The following is a 19888-nucleotide window of genomic DNA, read 5'->3' as shown; positions in this document are numbered from 1 at the left end:
GAAATAAACTCCCCCCAAAAAAACAAACAAACAAACAAACAAAAAAACACTCACCACTTCCATCTTTCTCTCCATCAACATCCTCTCCAGACTCCACAGATACAAAAAGACCAAGCACTTAAATTAGATGATAAGGATGTGAAATAGTTTATTGAATGATTTGCTTCCCTCTTGTTGCCGGGTACATTGGAGGGCGACGGCAGCTATCATTCCACGCCAATGGCTTCTCTGTCGCTAATTACTCTACTTTTTAAATCCCTCAGATGAGCCACCGAGGTTTCGTACAACAAACAGGAGAGCTTTGAAAAAGCAAAGGGACAAGGACAGATCTGAAGGCTGAAGGGAATCATCAGAGAGTGTAAAGAACAAGAGAAATGCTTCTGCTGGTTAGTCTCAGCGTCTAACATGCAACAAGCGACAGGATTTTATGGTGTTGGGCCTGATGTTGCTTTCATGCATGTCGGTGTGGAAATTCTTAGGATGTCTTAAAGTCACTAATCTAAGCAATACTGACATAGGAGCCCAGAGAAGCTGCAGGGCAATAGGTCTATAAATACAACAGGAATGAATGACGAGCAAAGCCACACAGCTAATGAGCATGTGCACACATAAACAATGTAGCTGACACAAAGTAAGCACAAAGAGAAATCTGGATGTTTGTATGATAAAGATCTTTCATGATCAGAGCACCAGTGGTACAAAAAAAAAGATTTATTGATTGCCACTTCACCTTACTTCCATTTGTTTGGCTGTTCTCAGGAAAACTCCAACTTCTAGGAAATGAAAAAGAAAACATGCAATACAAAAATACTTGAATGCAAAAAACAGAAACCGCCACTCAGTGGCAAAGAACAAAGAGAAGAGAAAAAGCATCACAGCATAATATTATAATGTAATGTAATACTGCTTAAAAACTGAAAAACGTGGTCTACACTTCCATCAGCAGGTCTAAAATTACCAAAGTGTTTTCATTCAAGGTCAAAATAAGCATTGGTGTATCTGTTGCTTTTACAAGGAAAGAAAGCACTGCTATATGTTTCATTAATCCGTGATCAACCAAATCTTAATGAGCCTAATCATGAATTTCTCTGTAATTTCAAACCATCTGTTTCATACATCATTACACAATAAACCTTCTAAACTTAACTCAAAAAAATATAACAGCTTTCTCACCAAAGCTAAAAAAAAAGGCTATAAACCAGCGTGAAAACGACAGTTACCAACATTAAACACCATGCTCTCAACAGTCACGCTATCATAAATGAAACTTTTTATGTGACACATTTTTTGGTGTGGTCTGGTGTTTATACTGGCTCACTAATTTTGTGCTCAGCTGCGTACAACAACCTGTTACCACCTCGAGGTTTCTCTTTATGATCTCGGAAACAGAATTCTTACCTTTATTTATGACATTGTAGTTTTCTGCACTAAAACTTTTATTGACTTAAAACATTTACACAGGCTTTTTTTCAAACAAAAGCCAAATGATTCCTTAAAAAGCCCAACATTTATTTCTAAAAAAACCAAAACAATGTTATTTTAACCAGTTAATGCTTTAATTTTGATTATTCACGTAATATACAGTCACTTTATTAAGAACACCTTGCTAGTCCTGCCCTGGACTGCCTGTTTGCTTTCAGAGCCGCCTTAATTTTCTGTGGATTCATATATAATTTGATCCATCTTGACATCATAGCATCACACACTTGCTGTAGATTTGGCTTCACATGCATGGCGTTTATGTCCAAAGGTGCTCTACTGGATAGAGTTCTGGTGACTGTGGAGGCCACTGGAGCACAGTGAACTCACTGTCTTACTCGAGAAACCAGTCTAAGATGTTTTGAACTGTGACATGGGGTATTATCATGCAGGAAGCAGCCATCAGAGGATACACAGAACTCAGTACTCAGGTAGGTTTGATTTTGAAATACATTCTCATTTGGTACTAAGGGGCCCAAAAGTGTGCCAAGAAAACTTACCGCACCATTACACCAACAGGAGCATGAACAATTGATACAAGAAAGGTCGGATCAATGCTTTCATGTTGTTTATGCCAAATTCTGAACCTACCAGTAAAATGCTGCAACACAAATAGAGTCTCATGAGACCAGCAACATTTTTCTGATTATCTGTTGTCCATCTTTAATGATCCTGTGGAAACTGTAGCCTCAGTTTCCTATTCTTCTTATCTGTCAGAAGCGCCACCCAGTATGGTCTTTTGCTACTGTAGTCTAACTGCTTCAAGATTCAACGTGTTGTGTGATCAAAGATGCTCTTCTGCATATCTTGGTTTTAATACCTGATGATTAATTTAAGTTATTGTTCCCATCCTTGGAACAGCTTGAAGCAGTCTGGCCATTCTCTTCTCACCTCTGCCATCAACAAGGTATTTTCCCTGCAGAGAACTGCCACTCACTGGTTATTTTCCCTTTTTCTGATCATTCTTTGTAAAGTCTAGAGGTGCTTGTGTTGGGAAATCCTAGTTTCTCAAATGCTCAGTCCAGCCCATCTGACACAGACAATCGTGTCACGTTCAAAAGTACCAAACACTCTTCTGCAATGACCCGCTTCAGTTGATCTGACTGTAAACAACTAGTAGAGGTGTTAGACTTATGATGGGTTTTGTTTCTACACCAAACTTTACTAAACTTCTCAAAATCCATCACTTACTGTAACTGCTTCTATCAAGACCTGAGAATGGTTTCAAAATCAATCAAGAACCCAGCTGGATGCTGGAAGATTAGTGTCTCTTTATTTTATCCATGCATAGACATAAAAGCAAAGTAAGGACTCTATCAAATTCAACAAAACCAGACAATAACCAAGAAATGATTGACCTCTAAGCTTTGTATTAAATAAGTAAAATCAAGCAAGTGCAGATGACTTTAACCTGATTTTGAGAACACAAAATCAACAAAGAAAAAAAAATGCAAATGAAAACTATTTACCGTTGGCTCGAAAAGTCCACACATTTTATCTTCTAAGTGGAAATGAAAGCGGGGCCTACACGTCGAAGAGGGGCCCAGACTGTGATGATGAGCTGAGTCCCACATCCACATCTTTTAAATACAGATTTAGTTTCTTAGGCTCTGTTAGAAAATGGAAGGAGATCTCCATACGCAGAATTTACATATTCATCTTTGACAGTTGGGGGTTATTTGGGGTCCCATTTGGGAGTGATGTGAGAAAGAAAATATCCACTTAGCCATATCACCTCCAGCGATCGGGACTCATAAGCCTGGCAATAGGCTGAGAGGGGAGGATAACACTAATGTGGCCTCAGATTTCTATGCAGGACTAGTTAATGCTATTTACTGAGGAAGGTAGATGATCGACTGGGGAGCAGAGAGGAGAAGGGAGGGAAGGAGATGGACATTAAGTGGCCTTCGGAGTCTGTGGCCGCTGCTTTAAGAGAGCCAATTACCAGGCTAATGGAGTTAATGCCAGAGATGAGATGAGCTTGGGAGATGAGAGGAGAGAAAGGATAGCGTGGTGGTGGTGGTGGAGGGGGGGGGGGGGGGATCCTGACAGTGAGACAAGCCGCAGCAGAGAGAACGATTAGTGTTTGTTAATCTGATGGGCAAATCATTAAGCATCAAACATTACCGCAGCACGTCGTGAGGAAAGAAACCAAAACGGGGATGCAGGGCCAAGGACACACGGACCAGATCTGTCCCGCGGTTTCATGATCCGTCATGTTAGGCTGAAGATTAAAAGTGTGATCTCCGGGCTTATAAACGGTTTAGCCAATTACCAACGTTATCTAAAAATGCTTTAATTTGCCATTCAGAGCTGCAACAGGGGCCCTCGGAGCCGTCAATGAGGGTGATTAGAGCCCCCGATTGCAGCTTCGAAAAGGTCCCAAACAGCTGCTGTCAGAGTGACTTGGAGATGTCAACGCAGGAAAAAACTCCACTTCAGGGGCTGGCATCTGATTAGAGAGGAGAGGAGAGGAGAGGAGAGGAGAGGAGAGGAGAGGAGAGGAGAGGACAGGAGAGAGTAGAAGGGGGCAAGAGAAGAAGAGATTGAGATTAGAAAAGAGAGCAAAGAAGAGGTGGAAAACCTGAGTTGGTCGGCTGCCAGCAAGCTCAGTGTGACAGGGAAGGCCCATCTGCACTCTCCGACACTCAAGATGGCAGATGTAGAAGCAGATTGATTTTCATTCAGCTGTCATGATACACAAGTGGAGGAAAAAAATACACACGCTGGCGAGCACACACACACAATCATGGTGTTTGAGAGCTCTGTCAAGTGCCTGGGCTGCTGTTGGCTGTCGGTCTGCCAAGCTGTTTCTCTCCTTCCTGTCATTTCCTCATTCTCTTTCCCTCCCTCTCTCACGCTCTCTTCCTCCCTCTGTCTCTCTCTCAACGAGCGCTAGAAGCATCTAAACACCACATCTGGCGCTCAAATTAAATCATTTACAGTCCATAGAGAGAAGCGGCGTTTAGTGACAATACAGCCGGTGGGGAATCAGCGTGTTTTCTCTAAGCTCTGACACCAATCGTCTCCTCTGGCATCTGATTAGATGTCATTGCGGAGCTGTTCAGATGCGCGAGACGTGTTTTCTTGCTCGCACGCTACAAAATCAGAGGGGTTGAAAATGTCATGGAGGGAGCTGATCATCTGCTGGCGTCGCCTCTGACACCTGCACTCCTTTCTCTCCGTGTCGCGGCTTCCATCTGCGGGTCTGTTAACTTGAGCAGATTTTATTTTGGTTGCGCCATGTTTTCTCTTTCTACTTTCACAAACCTTTACAAGGTCACCCATGAGCTGGCTTCAGAATTCATAGGGTAATTAAAAAAAATGTTGTAATATAACACTGAATCACCGCAGTCTTTCAATGTCATCTTCCACCGACAAAAATAATAATAATAATAATAAAATAAACAAACTGCAGGTGGAGCTGCCGGCTCTATCGGTCAGCTCCCAGTTTACATAAGACTTAAAATACTATTAGAGCCGAGGATAATTAGAGCCAGTCAGACTGTATCAGCCCAAACAGATCTCAAAAGAAAGAGCGCTGGCTACCAGTGAAGAGAAAAAAAGGAATAATATTTGTCATTTTACCTGTTCACACTCTTTTTGTCATGTCAAAAAGCACATTTTTCCATAATGACTATCATCTGCTAAAAGATAAATCAGGTATTAAACATACAGACACTTGCAGCACCCTGACTGAGCTATGTATAACTTTACCAAGGTCAGGTCAAATCTAACAACTGAGTGAATCCAAGAAGAGCTCTAAATTTAAAGTTTCATTCAGAGTTCTAAACATTGCATTCAAAGGCCATTATAGAAAACATCTGAACATCCAGCCGCTGTTACAATGGCTTCATCAAACACAGCAGAGGCACTGCTTTGAGCCTGGTTCTGCTGGAGGTTTCTTCCTGTTAAAAGGGATGTTTTTCCTTCCAAGGGATAATCTGATTTTATCTCTATTACTGTCGGGGGCTTTCTCTTACAATATAAAGCGCCTTGAGGCGACTGTTATTGTGATTTGCCGCCATATAAATAAAACTGAACTGAATTGAGCCTATTTAACCTTGATTTAAATTAAAGGCGCCACAGATTATACTTGTATAACCTGTGTATAACCTATATTTGTTTTTTAAGTCAAATCTCAGTGCAAGTCAGGCTTTAGGCACACAGACCTAGAGACCGGTTGGTGATTTGTATTCCCTGATCAGTTGGTGATTGGCTGTTGGGGGTTGGTGGTTTTTGCCAGGTGAAATCGGTCACAAAAAGGGTGCCGTACCTAGAAAAGTCCTTGGGATTGCTGTGGTTATCAGAGGATTGCTATGGTCAACTACAGTTTGCATGGAAGATTCCAGTTTCACCGCAAACACTCGCTTACTAACCACCGAGCAGTGGTGAAACTTAAAAAGGCCAACACAAAGTCAGTAACAGTGAGCGTTTTGGTCCAATACTGGGAGGTGCACTTGCTGAAATGTGTTAATGCAGCTCTAAGGCACAACCTTTACTCTGAGGGTGTTTGCAGACAAATCAGCATCTTCTATGCAACCTGCGAGCCACTCTGGCAATCTGCTAGCAGGCAAAGCAATTGCAAGGAGACTTTTGGCACAGTATACCTCAGTGTGACCACTTTCACTTAGTGACAACAAGTAACCTTTCACAACCACTCACCAACTAGTCAGGGAATAATTATTTTTCTCCTCATAAACTCATCAGCAAATTTTTTTCATGAGGTCATAATTCAAGGGAGCAGAAGGATTGTTTCCCCATAGATTTTTTATACAAATGTAACTTTTTAAAGAAAGAAAGAAAAAAGAAAGACTTCCCCCTGCTGGTCATTAGGAAGAGAGCTCTTTTTTAAAATGCTTCACTATTTAGACCAGGGATGTCAAACTCATTTTATATCGTAGCAACACATAGTCCACTTTGATTTTAAATGGGAAGTTTAACTGCACATTTAATCCCTGTAATAGCTCAATATAAGAAAAAGAAGTGCATGTTCAACAGCACATCTCACTACTACAGCTTTACTACACGATAAAAAATGCTGCTGTATTAAACAAAAGAAATCTCTCAGCACGACTCTTTGGTCTTAAATTGTAAGAAATAAATGCGTAAAGTTCTGGTAGCTTTTTCCTGATTGTCCTGTAATTATAAGACAGAAGTTTCATCAATTCACAGAAAATGTCGTATTTTATTGTTTTTGTTTTTGTTTTTACTGTATACTCATTGTAATAAAAAAACAAAACAAAACTGAAATTTCAATAGCCAAAAAACAGAAATGTTTCTGTAACTTAGTAGTTTCTCTATTAATTACTTTTGTGTAGTATGAAGGGCTGTGGGGGATATCTTTATCATTAGAACAAGCTGTGAAATATATGGAAATACAGTTAAAAGTCCAAAATGTGTGCCCTCTGTCACATTTTCCAAAGACATTCAGTGGGCCAGTCTGGTGTCTTTGCCAGGCCAATTCTGGCCCCCGGGCCTTATGCTTGATACCCCTGATTCAGACCCAGAGGCTACATCTACTTTTAAGTACCTCCAGCACTACCAGTGTAGAATACTATGTGGGACGTATAGGTCAGGGTAGATGAGCATGAAGTGTGTGTGACTTTCATTCAGTAGAACAGAGTTTCCGTCTTACTACAGACATGTAATTAACCGGCATGCAATTAATCCTGTTTTTATTAACAACAATCCACAATTTTCTCTGACCGTAATCAAGTGGTTTAACCCTAATCATACCACATTCATAGCATATCTGGCACAACCACATTCTTTCCAAAACCTTTTGCAGCTGCTATTCAAAAATATTGTTGACATCCTTCAGTGTAATAAGGTTTTACACCATTGTCTGCTTCACTTTCTTTCTTTTTCACTAGGTTTGGTAAGACACCACTGCTCATGACAGACTGAATATGTCTTTGCAGTGCTCTTCAGTTCAACATGAACCTTTTTTTGTGTAAGGAAAGGGTTATTTCATGTTCTCTGATAAAAGCAAATAACTGCTTCTGCAATAGCTATAGAGTGGAGCCACAATCAATTAATAGTGTAATTAAGTGTCCCTGAATGTCATCTACTGAACTAAGTTCATTCAATATAAATACTCTTTTGAATAGTTCTTAAAACCTGCAACAGATAAGAAAAGAACAAGCCAATCCCAGCTTTTTACTGGTATTCTGTGATGCATTTCATAATGGTTATCAACTGTTTCTTTGCTGTGGTACACTTTAAAAGGTCCATCTTGAAAGTTGTTAGTTCCAAAAGACTCGATATGTATTTATCAGCATAAGACACGCAAGAAGGCAATGAGGTCGGTCCATTAGCATCAAGAAGAATTCCATTTCATTTGTGAAAATGATTCAAATAAGATTGTTCAAATCAAAAGTGCAATAATGCCAATCCATTAGTAGCCTATCTTAGGAAAACAAGATCTCAGGACTCAATAAAAGACTAAATGACTTGTTAAGACAGAGATTTACTTCATAAAAGGTATCGTGGCAATTCAGTCCCACTAAAAGCACAAAAACACACTCTCACATGACAACTGCTGTGCACAACATGTCCACACACACCAAAAGCGAACAATAATGACCACCGGGGCTCTGTCAATCAGCTGACAGTGACACTAATAAAACATTCCACTCACTGCTAATCACATTCAGCCGTCATTAACCACTGCTCTGTCAAAGACTAATTCAGGCCTAATAAAATCATGAAACATTTCTTCTTCATCTTTTTTTTCCCCCTAAAGAATTCAGAAACATGGTTTTAGAGATTTTGGGAAGCATGATAGAAGACTATTGACTTGTAGCTTAGCCTGGGAATGTAGTGACTCCTGTGAAATCCCTATAAAATGTGAGACTGGTGGTCATCCATCATTATAGTCAGACAGCACAGGCCTTTGTTTGTCCAGCACCGGCCAGCGCTGGACTGGCCTGGCTAACAGAGAGACTGTAATGTGTGTGTATGAGAGAGTCTGAGAGAAAGACAGCTGAAACAGAAACAGTGTGAAACAGAAAGCAGTGTGAGAGTGCGAGAGAGGGAGGCAGTTGACCTGGTGTCAATTAGGAGCCCATATCGTTCCATTCCCTGGGGGCGAGGCCGACTCTGAAACATTAAATCATTTCATTCACTTCAAACCGATCCTGCTGCCCCCCACCCCCCCACGCACTGCCTGTGTGCCCAAAATCTCCCACTGCCTGCTGCTTTGGCGACATTTTCACTAAACTGTGGATTGGATGAAAGCAGCTTGGATCTCGGAGGCTATGATACTGCAGCGATGCCTCATTTAGAAGGCAACGAGGTAAAAGACCAAAAGAAAGGCTGTTTTAGTTATCACATATTGGGTGAACCTTCTTGTTTTGCTTACTTCCAGGAACAGCACGAATGCAATAAATCTTAAACCACACGTTTCGTTGACATATATTTTTGAGTAGAAACTTACACTGGAAGTTATGACGGTGGTATAAATGACCTCTTAGGATCCTAATCAAGGAGACCTTTGCTTTATCTCAAGTGGAAATGGAAATATGATGATTAAGATCAGGTTTGACCATATGGAGTAATAATTGTTCAGGTGGTGCAGAATAGTATAAAATTTAGCATTTAACGTTTCTTATGGAACATCACTTGATATCAGCAAGACAAAGTGAACACACGTTACAGCAGCCATGGTAATCCAATACTGAAGTTTTCAACTCCCATTAAGTTTCATATAGTCAACCTCATTACCACTATGGATGACTGCATAGTCAGCAAGCTGTGAGTCCTTTAGTTACATTCAGAAGAATATATATAACCTCACAGCTGGAACCTCTTCATTCAGTTTTATTTAGGGTATTGGAAAATGTTCAGCACACCAGGTGTCCTACTGTTGGTGTCCAGACAAGCTAATTTCTTTTTAAGCATAATATATGTGACTGTTAAATACAGTTAACAGCTTTTAATGCCACTGAAATGGGTGGTTAGGTCACAGTTCAAGGTGTGAGTAACTATTTTTGTATGTGGACCTTATTCTTGATTTAAACACAAGTACTTACAGGATATTCCTAAACTGAATTCAACATCTCCATGCTGACGCAGACTTTAATTCACAGAGACTGTATGGGCTGGAGATCATGTTTTCTACTATTCAAAATTGCTTTAATTTGCTTTTTTATAACAATAAGGACATAACCTTAACAATATAAGTGAAACACTGAGTTGACTTTGCTTGATTTAAAATGAAACAGCCATATTACATCACGTTTTGCTTGGGTGGGAAGTATCCAGCTCAGCAGCTTGTTTTTGTTGGCGCTTTCAGTCTGAGAAAACATTTCATGTATTTCCAACACTAACTGAAGACGTGTTAATTGAAAACTATCTTCACACAGCAGAAAATATTAATGAACAAAGATCACATTAAGAACACACTAATAGCTGTATGAAGTAGTTAGCACAGTATCCACAGTATCCACTAAATACCAACAAATGAAAACTATAATAACTCTTAAGTCACGTTTTACAGCTAAAATTGAATTTGGATAAGATTTGGATTGAGTTTGCGTGCACAGTTATGTTTGGAAATTATCGCCTAAGCGTTGTTAAACTTCGTGCAAATTCTCAAAACTGATTTAGTAATAAATCCCATATTTCCGATCATTGTTTGTTGGTGGCAGACTCCAAATCAGCTTTTCCATAAAATCCTCTCTGACAAAATGTGACAAACTATTGTTGTTCTTTGTCTCCATATCGCTCTAATCCTCTTTCTCTTTTTCTGCCTCTCCATCCCTCCATCCGCTCTCCCCAACCACACAGAAAAGGCCTCAGTACTGACCGCCACATAAACACACACACAAACACACAGAACTATGGTCGGCTCTGTGGGTCTTAGTGGGGGGCTTAGCTGTGTGGTCACATTTTACATGTGTGCGTGTTAAATTGTGAGTTGGCCTGGGTGTCACTGGGTTTTGGCCATGTGTGTGTGTGTGTGTGTGTTTATGGCTACAGATGATGAACTTGGCCAGACTTGGGAGCGGTCTAGCCGGATTTTGTCATTCACACTGTCTGTGTAACTTGTTGGCACTTATATTGAATTGGGCTGCAGTATGCATACATGTGCATGTCTGCATCTGTGTGTGTGTGTGTGTGTGTGTGTGTGTGTGTGTGTGTGTGTGTGTGTGTGTGTGTGTGTGTGTGTGTGTGTGTGTATGCTTGGCAGTTGTCATAGGTATGCAGCAGATCAGTTTAAGCCTTATAAACCCATTGTTGTGAAATAAAACCATCCTTTCTGATTTGTCATAACCCCTTTGTTTGATATTCTATCCATGTTCCTGTTAATATGCAAACACACTTTGGACTAAAAGTATATAATATATCAGTCGGGACCAAGCAATGACATTTTGTCATGAAACATGGATCCACTATGCAGGACAGAAATGAGAAAATGGGAGAATGATGAAAACAGAGTTAGTCTGAAGAGGATTTTTTTCATTAAACTGATCACAAATATCCAAAAACACAGTCTAAATATCTTAAATGACAAAATTAAATTAAATTAAATTAACAAGACATTCACCAACTGACCGGCCAGGAGTCATTCCAGTGTTCTTGGCCCTTACTGGTGTCAGGCTTGTCAGCCCCCCATATGTCCAATTCTGAGCCCGTCTGTTTCATGCATGTGCAACACACACACACCGGAGCAGGCAAATAGTCACACACATACTCATAGCTACATTCACTAATTGAAAAAAAACGTTCACCAAAGTAAACTGCAGGGGGGCCACCACCAAAATGTTTGCAGCAACAAACCTAATCGCACACTCACCCGGCTGAACATGGATATTTTAAAGACGCTAACAAAGGCAGAGTGACTAAAGCTAAGTTATCAGGAGTTCAGAGCCAGTTACAAGCCAGCATGAGCCTCGGTATGAGCAATCAAGGAATAAAACGAGTTAAGAGGAAAATTATGGAGACAAGTGAAAAAGAGAAAAAAGAAATAAACATCCTGGAAAATCATTTTTATTCCTTTGTATCTCTTGCCAGTAGCAGAGCACTTTATTTTCAGTTGCTTCAGTGAGAAGAACAGAAAGAGAAGTCCTTGTAACTTACTACAGTTTGGGGGGGGGAATTGTAAACTTTAATGATTTCCTTTATTATGAAAATGAAATTTTGTGCTGAAGTAAAGTTGATTTCTGTTTGTCTGTATTGTCAGTTCTTAGAAGGAAAATCCGAAGTGAATCGACAAAAATACTCTCAGGTCACACTTAAAAGAATCTGGAATCCAAATTGGCCAAGAAAACTGCAATCACACCATCATGAAGATGCTGTTCATTTACTGGTTAATAATGTGCTTATACGCAAATGAATGATTATTATAAATCGTTAATTACACCCTGTGCTCCTAAAATGTGCATGTGGTGTGTGACGGCCTTTAAGACTTTGACTTTAGACATTTTGTTACCTTGAAAACCAAATCTTCCCTCAGTAACACAGGCTTCTCGAAAGCTTCAAGTTACCCATGGTACTCCCCCTTCAGGCCCTGGTATGACTTTTGTTAAATGGATTATGGGTGTTCCCCAAAGCCTTTTTTTCTTTCTTTGTTATGACATCACAATGTGCTTTTCTTTAACCCAACAATGATCAAATTAATGTGCATGTTCATAAGGTGCATAAGGTAGTAATTTCATACCAAAAAGTATCAAATCAAGTATGAACAGATTTATTTTTCAGCAATTTCCAGGATGCTTCAGGTTGGAATACGGCTTTACAGCACGTTGTTCCAAAGATCAATTATGATGTTTGACTTGCGTAGGTATTCTTCCAACAGGGAGCTTCAAGAACTGAATACAACACACTTGTCAATACAGGTCACAGATTCGACTGACATGTCATTTAAATTAAAGGTCAGTGTCAGTTCAAGTGCCACAAATGTGAGTGGGTAGACAATGAATTCAGGGTCCAAAGGTCAAAGAAACCAACCTGTTTATTTAATTCAGGAATGGCTCCCATGATTAAGTATACATATTAAGTATGTATAGTAATTCACAACTCATTCCTTTCAGCTAAACCATGTTAGGTTTAACTTAAAGACACGAATGGTTAATAATTGTATGTGTCAATGGAAACGGATAGAAAGACAAAAATCAATTCCCTGAAACTTTCTGATGGTTATAGAGATTCTTTTGATATAAAGTTTTGCTTTCTGACTATAGGTAGTGTGTAAAAAATTAAAAAAATAGACTGCTGGGGGTCTTGTAGTAAAAAAAAAAGGGGGAAAATTTTAAAGTAATAGTGTGTGATATTTTTAGAAGAAGTCCGTAGATTGTAGACTTCAGTCAAATGAGTTCTCTTTTCTTCTCCTCCCAATTAATGTGCATAATCCTAGTTACTGTGGCTACTGTAGGACAAACATTTTTAGTCAGCCAAGAGAGAGAAAACATTACAGTTAGACTGCCAGCCAGCATGTTTCTACTACTGAATGTGTAAGAAACGCACCATATATCCTGTCTTCCTTCTCTCACCTGGCAGATGGCCCCGCCCCTCCCTGAGCCTGGTTCTGCTGGAGGTTTCTTCCTGTTAAAAGGGAGTTTTTCCTTTCCACTGTCGCCAGAGTGCTTGCTCATAGGGAGTCATATGATTATCGGGTTTCTGTCTGTATGTATTACTGTAGGGTCTACCATACAATATAAAGTGCCTTGAGGTGACTGTTGTTGTGATTTGGCGCCATATAATTAAAATTGAATTGGATTGAATTGAACTATATTTTAACATATTTGAATCACATCAACACTTAATAATAATAAATTATAAATACATGTGGAATAAAAAACAGATCTGTGTCAACAAAATACTCTTTGCTATTTTATGTTTTTACCCCCAAATTACATCAGAATATCTGGCCACCGTTCCATCTGTGGTGAGTCTACTCAGATTGCAGATTGACTGTGGCCCGGATCCACCCGGGTCGTTTGCCATCTGAGTAGGCTGTCAGTCCACTGTTTACCTCTGTAAACTGTCTGTAAACTGCTGTCGACATGGTGACTGTTGAGGAGCGTGCTTGTCTATTTACTCTGGAGTAAAAAAAACGTTGCAAAAGGAATCAGTGAGTCACTGAAGTTCACTTTTGTCTAACGACAGTGATACTGAAGTGAACTGTTAGGATATAACAAACTTTTCCCTTGATAAATGTTGCTGTTAGCCTCTGTTAGCCTCTGTTAGCTGCTGTTAGTTGATGTAGTGAAACTTTCTTTGAAGTGACACTTAGTGAATAAACTCATTCATTCAAATTGTTTATCATAGGGAAAATGTGATTTTTCAGACACTGGAGCCTAACGATAGCTTTCATAAAGCTAACTTATAACTACCTGTTGTTGCTTACCCACTTCATTGTCCAGAGACATGAGGGTCACATATCATCTGCTGACAGAAAATAACTGTTGCAATATCAGGAATAAATGAGCATGAAAGAAGGGCGACATTTTATTAAGATGCCGGTGGCGTTGCCTCTTTCCTTCATGTTTTCACTTCTTTGTTGAAGGAGACCTCTTAGTAGATGATAAAACTTAGATATTATTCTTCATATTTCGAGTCTGAAGGTACAGACGCAGATTAAAATGTCCCTCCACGGCACATTAATGCCTATAAATTCTCTTCTCCTCCGCCTATGTAGCCGGTGTCTTGCTACATATGTAAAACTAGTAAAACCAGTCTTAAGGGAGATGTCCTTTTCAGTCACTGTATTCAAATATGGCGGAGCAATAAAGCAGCTTCCACAGACCCGTGCCTATTCTTATGCATTTCTAACAGATTAATTACAATTACATGTGAATGCATCAGTTGTTGGATGACACAAACAATTACACACAATGTATGGTTATGAGTACAACATTCTTTCTTTCTATTAAATAAACTTAAAAAAACTGACCACATCAAACTGTTGATGGAGTTTCATATATGTTAAATAGCAGAAAAACTGCAGCAGCCCAACTCTGACTTAATCAATAGGCAGTCACTTTGACTGATAGAACCCAAACAAAATAACTTCATCATGAAAGCCAAACTGCAAGGAAAAATATATGATTCACTTACTTACTGCTTGCCATCCTAGCCCTTGCATCCAGATTACAACCTTGATCATCAAAATGTGTCTTTAGTGCGACATTAGCTTAAAGTTTTGAGCACAAACAAGTGTCAACAAGCGTGCGTTTATTCCTCAGCTCCTCAAAAATGTTGCTGTGAAGTCTCCTTGTTGCTAAACCAACACAGCAGTGCCGATTAAAGTGGATTTCAAGCTCGTTGCATTTGATCAAAGTCCAGCTGATATCAGAATCACGGAGCAGCTAAGCTCCTAGAGCCAAATCCATAATAACACTCCTACACCACCCACAACAAAGAGACAGCCAACGCAAGTAAATAAATGCAGGCAGAAAATATCATTTGAGGACCCCTCCCATCTCAGTGAAATAATACTGCCGAACACAAACCTCCATAATTGGTTGAAGAATTAGGTTGATAAAAGATGGAACCTGGACACTAAATCCATTCAGCTCATCTGTTTACTACCGACGCCTTTTGAACAAAACTTTTGTTCTGGTTTGATAGCGTGTCACAAAGATAAGTGTCACAAAGAGTTGTGTGTTTGTATTTATTTTGTATTTCTTGTTCATTGATCTCTTAACGGCAAGAAAAAAAGTAAAAAAAAGTGAAAAGCTTTATGTTTCTGACTCAAAAAAACCCCAATCACCAACGTCATACCAAGATATGTTTGATTATGTTGGTCTGTCAGTTAAGCTCCATCTTCAAAAGCTGTTTTTGGAAAAAAAAAAAAAGAAAAGAAAAACGTCGAGCAGCGCTTTCAGCTCTCTTACTGTGCTGCACTGTCAATATTTTCCTCCTCAGCATTAACCCTAAAAACACACATTAATGTCTTAATGTACAATAAAAGAGGGGCGACCTCTAAAAGAAGCGAACGCACGCACTTCTATCCCATCCATGTGCGTGCGCCTCTCCTCTGCTTCAGGGAACGGAAAAAAAGTTTTTCTCTGTCAGCCTCTTAAGAGGCTGGCCTTCAGCTATATTACTCTCGTTTCCTCCTCCCTCCCTCCTATCCCTCCATCTCATCTTAATGTGTTTGATAAAACATCAGGCGCAGAGGGAAGGGCACACGGCAGATGATGTGCTTTTTTGGCCGAAAACAGGCATCGACTAAAGGACGAGAATAAAGGGCTGAGTCCGCTCTGTCTGTCTGCCCGAGTCTGTCCGTCCACTCGCTGCATTAAGAAGCCGCCCGGCTTCTTTTCAAAGCCAGCCACTCTCGTCGGGCCGCTGCATCTCAGGCCTTTTGTGCCCCCCTCAATCTCTCCATCCAACCGCCACAACCACCCCCACCCCTCCTCAGCCCATTGCTGAGTGTCTGTAATGGCCCAGACGTGGAGTGGGGTGGGTGGGGGGCGCGGGAGAGAAACTAAGGAAGTGAGAGAAATGGAGGAAGAAAAAGAGACCGAGCAGGAGCAACTGGAGGGTGAAGGAGAGAAGGTACAAAAGGAGGAGAGAGGGAAGTGATGGGAAAAGTGGTGGCGGAGCAGAAAGAGGGGACACAGGAGCGAGATGGACAGAAGGGGGTGGTGGGTTGGGGGGGAAGGAGGCCGAGTCTTTAGGAGGAAGCCAGGCGGCACTAAGCATCTCTGTTGCTGAGCAGTCAGGCCTGCCTGCCCCCCTGGCAATGAAAACCTTTCCCTCCCCACCTCCTTCCCCCGCACCACATCCCTCTCTGACCGCAGCCTCCTCCTCTCCTCCACTTCCTCCTCTCGTTCCACCTCACACACTCCCACTTTCATTCAGATTTGCTACTCTTATAAGGACTTTCCAGCTCCATGCTTTACCCCTATGAACCCGAGGCCATCTCTCATTCTGTTCAGACACTTACAACACGGTCACTACATGTCTCTGTGAGGTCAGAGTACCGTACATGCTCTAGGGTATTTTAATGACAAAGTATGTAAAAATAAAAATACTTTTCATATCCAAACTAGCATGTGAAGAACTGTAGAAGATTCTGTTTTTCTGTAGTGTGTACCCAGAGGGCAGACGGTTTAAAGGGCCCCATTTTAATTCCACCATAATGCAGCTGAAACATTAAAACAATTACCAAAGAAGATAAACTCATAAAAAGAGCAGCAGTCTCTACACTGCACATTTCTTTGGAGCAATTTCTTTGTATGAAGAAAGTGGGAAGAGGGTATGAAAGGCAATCTAAAAGGTGGAAAAGAGATTTTCAAAGATGGAAAAGTTTCAAAATCTTCCCGAAAAGTACACTGAGTCAAGTCGCAACACCTTCTTTCACAACCCAATGGGTCATGCTAACTGTATCTTTTGACGTCCTGTGACAAAACACTCTGTGGCGCTTTAGCAGCACATATTGTGAAGGTGGATCGGTTCATTGAGTACAAATGGAGCTCAAATTAAAAGTTGCTTAATTTCGCAGCAGCCAGAGACACAAAGAAGGTGACTAATAACTTGTAGCAGCATCTTTTAAAAGGGTCTCGGGAATGAATGCGGTCTTAATTTTGAGGAACACTGTCATCGGTGTGAGCCCAACAATCATCTTGCACCGATTTGTTTACACCAATTACGAGAAAAGGTAGGAATATTAACTTGGCCGTCGGCACACGTCTCCGACTCAAATGAAAAGAATCGCTATCTGGCCTGTCGTCAACTTCAGTGATCCTGCTCGGTCTTCAGGACACACACACACACACACACACACACACAGTCAGTGGCCTCAGGACTAATTGCTAGATTGGAGCAGATTTTCTAGTTCAGTTCAGGGCTGTAATTGTGAGGAGAGCTGGGAGGAATGACATGGCTTCAAGCTGAGAGGACAAATCACCAGAGGCCAGCGATTAGACTGCACCAATGTTCACATATCCGTGTGTCTGTGTGTGTGTGTGTGTGTGTGTGTGAGAGAGAGACTCTATGTATGTATTGGGGGTGAGGGGTTAAGCCAACCATCTCTCACTTCCAAGTTTCTGTGGCAGTGACCCCAAAGAGGCACACGTGCACACACACAGACACACAGGCACACCAAGTTGACCCCTGCAGACTCCACGGTGCCACACACCAGGCTGTTGAGAATAATTTGAGAGCCTACTTGCAATTTACTACAAAAGAGAAAACTACAGCTCTGCTGGATGCATTTATCTCTCTGAAAGGAAATGACAGAAAAATGAGAAAAATTGAACTTTTTTTACAGCTTCTCATATCTTCTTCATGCTCGTGTGCATTGTGCAATACATCTTAATGTGCACAGAAATGCAGGCTTCAAGTAAGAGGATAAAGACAAGAGCAGGACAGACTTTTCACCTTTGAGCTTTGACCTTTGGTCAAATGTGAGCAGGAAAACTGCATATGGTCGCTGTTGCCTACAATCCACAATTTAAGAAGGTTTTGAGATTGCGGTGAGTTACCGTAAAAATTGACAGCTTTATGGTAACAGCATAACAAATGTTAGTATACTAGAATACGCATAATCTTAAACTAGCTGCAAAAACACTAACAGAGCAGAAAAGAACTGGGACACAATCTTCTGCTCCTCTTCTGCAGTGCCCTTTAGCAAGGTATCTGCTCACGAGACATGTATGGAAGTCCTGGTCAGCTGCTTGAGAGAATGCCTGCAGGACTTCTGTACAGCTGCTGTGAGTATAAAAGGCAAAGTTGATAAAGATAATTCACTATAATGTTACTCTACCACAACTCTGAAATGAACTCACACAGCTCCACACAGAGCCAAAAAACAGAAAAAAATAACCATTTCGTGCAACCCAAGTCTAGCTGTCTTCCTCTCCCCGCAGGAGGACCCTCAGACACAGCAGGACAGGAAGGATGCATGCCGAGAGAGATGGCAACACACACAGAGACACACACAGCAGCGCCAGCATTTTGCTACCAGATAAACCTGCATGAAAACACTAGCACAGCCAGGAAGGCCTGCTTTAGAGACACTTGTTCCTCACTCCCTCTACATCTGCACCCGCACCTGGGCTCTCTCGTGGCATAGCTAGCGTTTAATAAGAGTGAGAGAGAAAGAGGAAGAAGACAAAAAAAGAAGGAGAAAGGATATGAAGATATTCGCACAGCCAATCGTACAACTCCGCATCGCTCAGCCAGCCGGTAACGGGGAGTCAGGGAGTCAGTAAATCATCCAGCCCGATCTTTTCAGTCAGCTTACCTTGCCATGATGTCATGCTTGTCATTATGACAAGGGCCACGGTCCTCTCATCTGATTGGATGTAATCCAAACCAGCATTACATCCATGGCAGGGAAAGGAAAGGACACTCCACACTCACAAAACTCTAATACTGATTTTCTGGCTCTCCTTTTTTTTTCTTTTGGTCTTGTTGCAAGCGTCTTGTTTCTCTTTTTTCCCTCCATCCTCCAGCCTAGCCTCCTAACAGGCTTCACACTTCTGCAGATTAAATGTCCTCCTACACTATGACCTGCACTATTTCTGTGACAAGTCATTTATTTCTTCACTAACACTCCATCTTCCCTACCTGGTCACCTAATTCTACTAGCATTCAGTGCGGCCTGTTCTCAGCCACCACTGCCTTACCTTTTCTCACCTTAGCTGGGCTGCATCCCCTGCCCTCCCGCCTTCTCACTTTCTCCCCCGCCTCCCTCCACCCAGCATCCTCTGGCTTGCCATCCCCTTATCCCCCCCAGCCTTGGAGCTCGTACCCCGGCCTCAGCTCTCCCTCTCCCTGCCTCTCCTCCAGCCTGCCTTCCCCTCCACTCTGCCTCCCTGAGCCCCAGCCTTCTGCTCAGCGTTCAAGGGGAGAGCCAGCTAGGAATGCTGTGGCTCTAGACGTTTTGTCCAAGCCCTAGGTCTCTTTCACTGAGGCAAGATTAGTTCATACAAAAACTCAACAATACACCACTGAAAGCCATTGTTGATATTCAACATTTTTCACATAGCGGAGCAGAATAGACAATGCGGCAGCCGGGAAAGCCCGAAGCGGACTAGCAGGGCTGATGGCTGATGGTATCTCAGCTGAGCGAGGCCTTAATCCCTTTTATACACACACACACACTCACGCAAGTGTACACACTCTCAACAGCCTGGAGACAGCAAAATCAATACTGCTCGCTCTGTCTCTGTCTGAGTGTGGATCAGTGGGTGGATGAGTGTGATAGGAAGAAAAAAGAGAATACTGTTTGTGTGAGCGTGTGTGTGTCTGTGTGTGTGGGTGGTGTCGGACTGTCTTGAGCATTCTTAGATCTTTGTATAAGACGGATTTCTCAAGGTTTTCTTGCACAGGAACTAACTGAAGCAATGTGACGACAACTTTACTTCAAACGAATTAAAAACAGTAAAGATTGTTGTTTTTTAATGAAACTGACAGAAAACATTTAGAGGTCTGTTCAGCAACCACC

General features: G+C 41.3%; 1 protein-coding gene across 2 annotated transcripts in view; it reads right to left on the bottom strand.

Moving 5' to 3' along the window:
* Window positions 1-19157, bottom strand: part of LOC116315487 — an 87649-nt gene extending 68492 nt beyond the window's left edge. Inside the window, exon 1 of one of the 2 annotated variants that reach the window (XR_005608934.1) lies at window positions 18683-19152. Coding sequence is in view for 1 of the 2 variants with exons in the window: in XM_031733815.2 (XP_031589675.2) it covers window positions 18683-18707 (25 nt within the window). In the remaining variant the exon portion in view is untranslated. Of the gene's footprint in view, window positions 1-18682 lie in introns of both variants that reach the window. The other variant, XM_031733815.2, reaches the window with a different exon arrangement.
* Between the last annotated feature and the right edge of the window lie 731 nt (window positions 19158-19888).

This window comes from Oreochromis aureus, linkage group 17, assembly GCF_013358895.1.
Source record: "Oreochromis aureus strain Israel breed Guangdong linkage group 17, ZZ_aureus, whole genome shotgun sequence".
NCBI lineage: Eukaryota > Metazoa > Chordata > Actinopteri > Cichliformes > Cichlidae > Oreochromis > Oreochromis aureus.
Note: the sequence above shows the minus strand (reverse complement) of the source record. Positions and strands in the feature narration are given on the sequence as shown.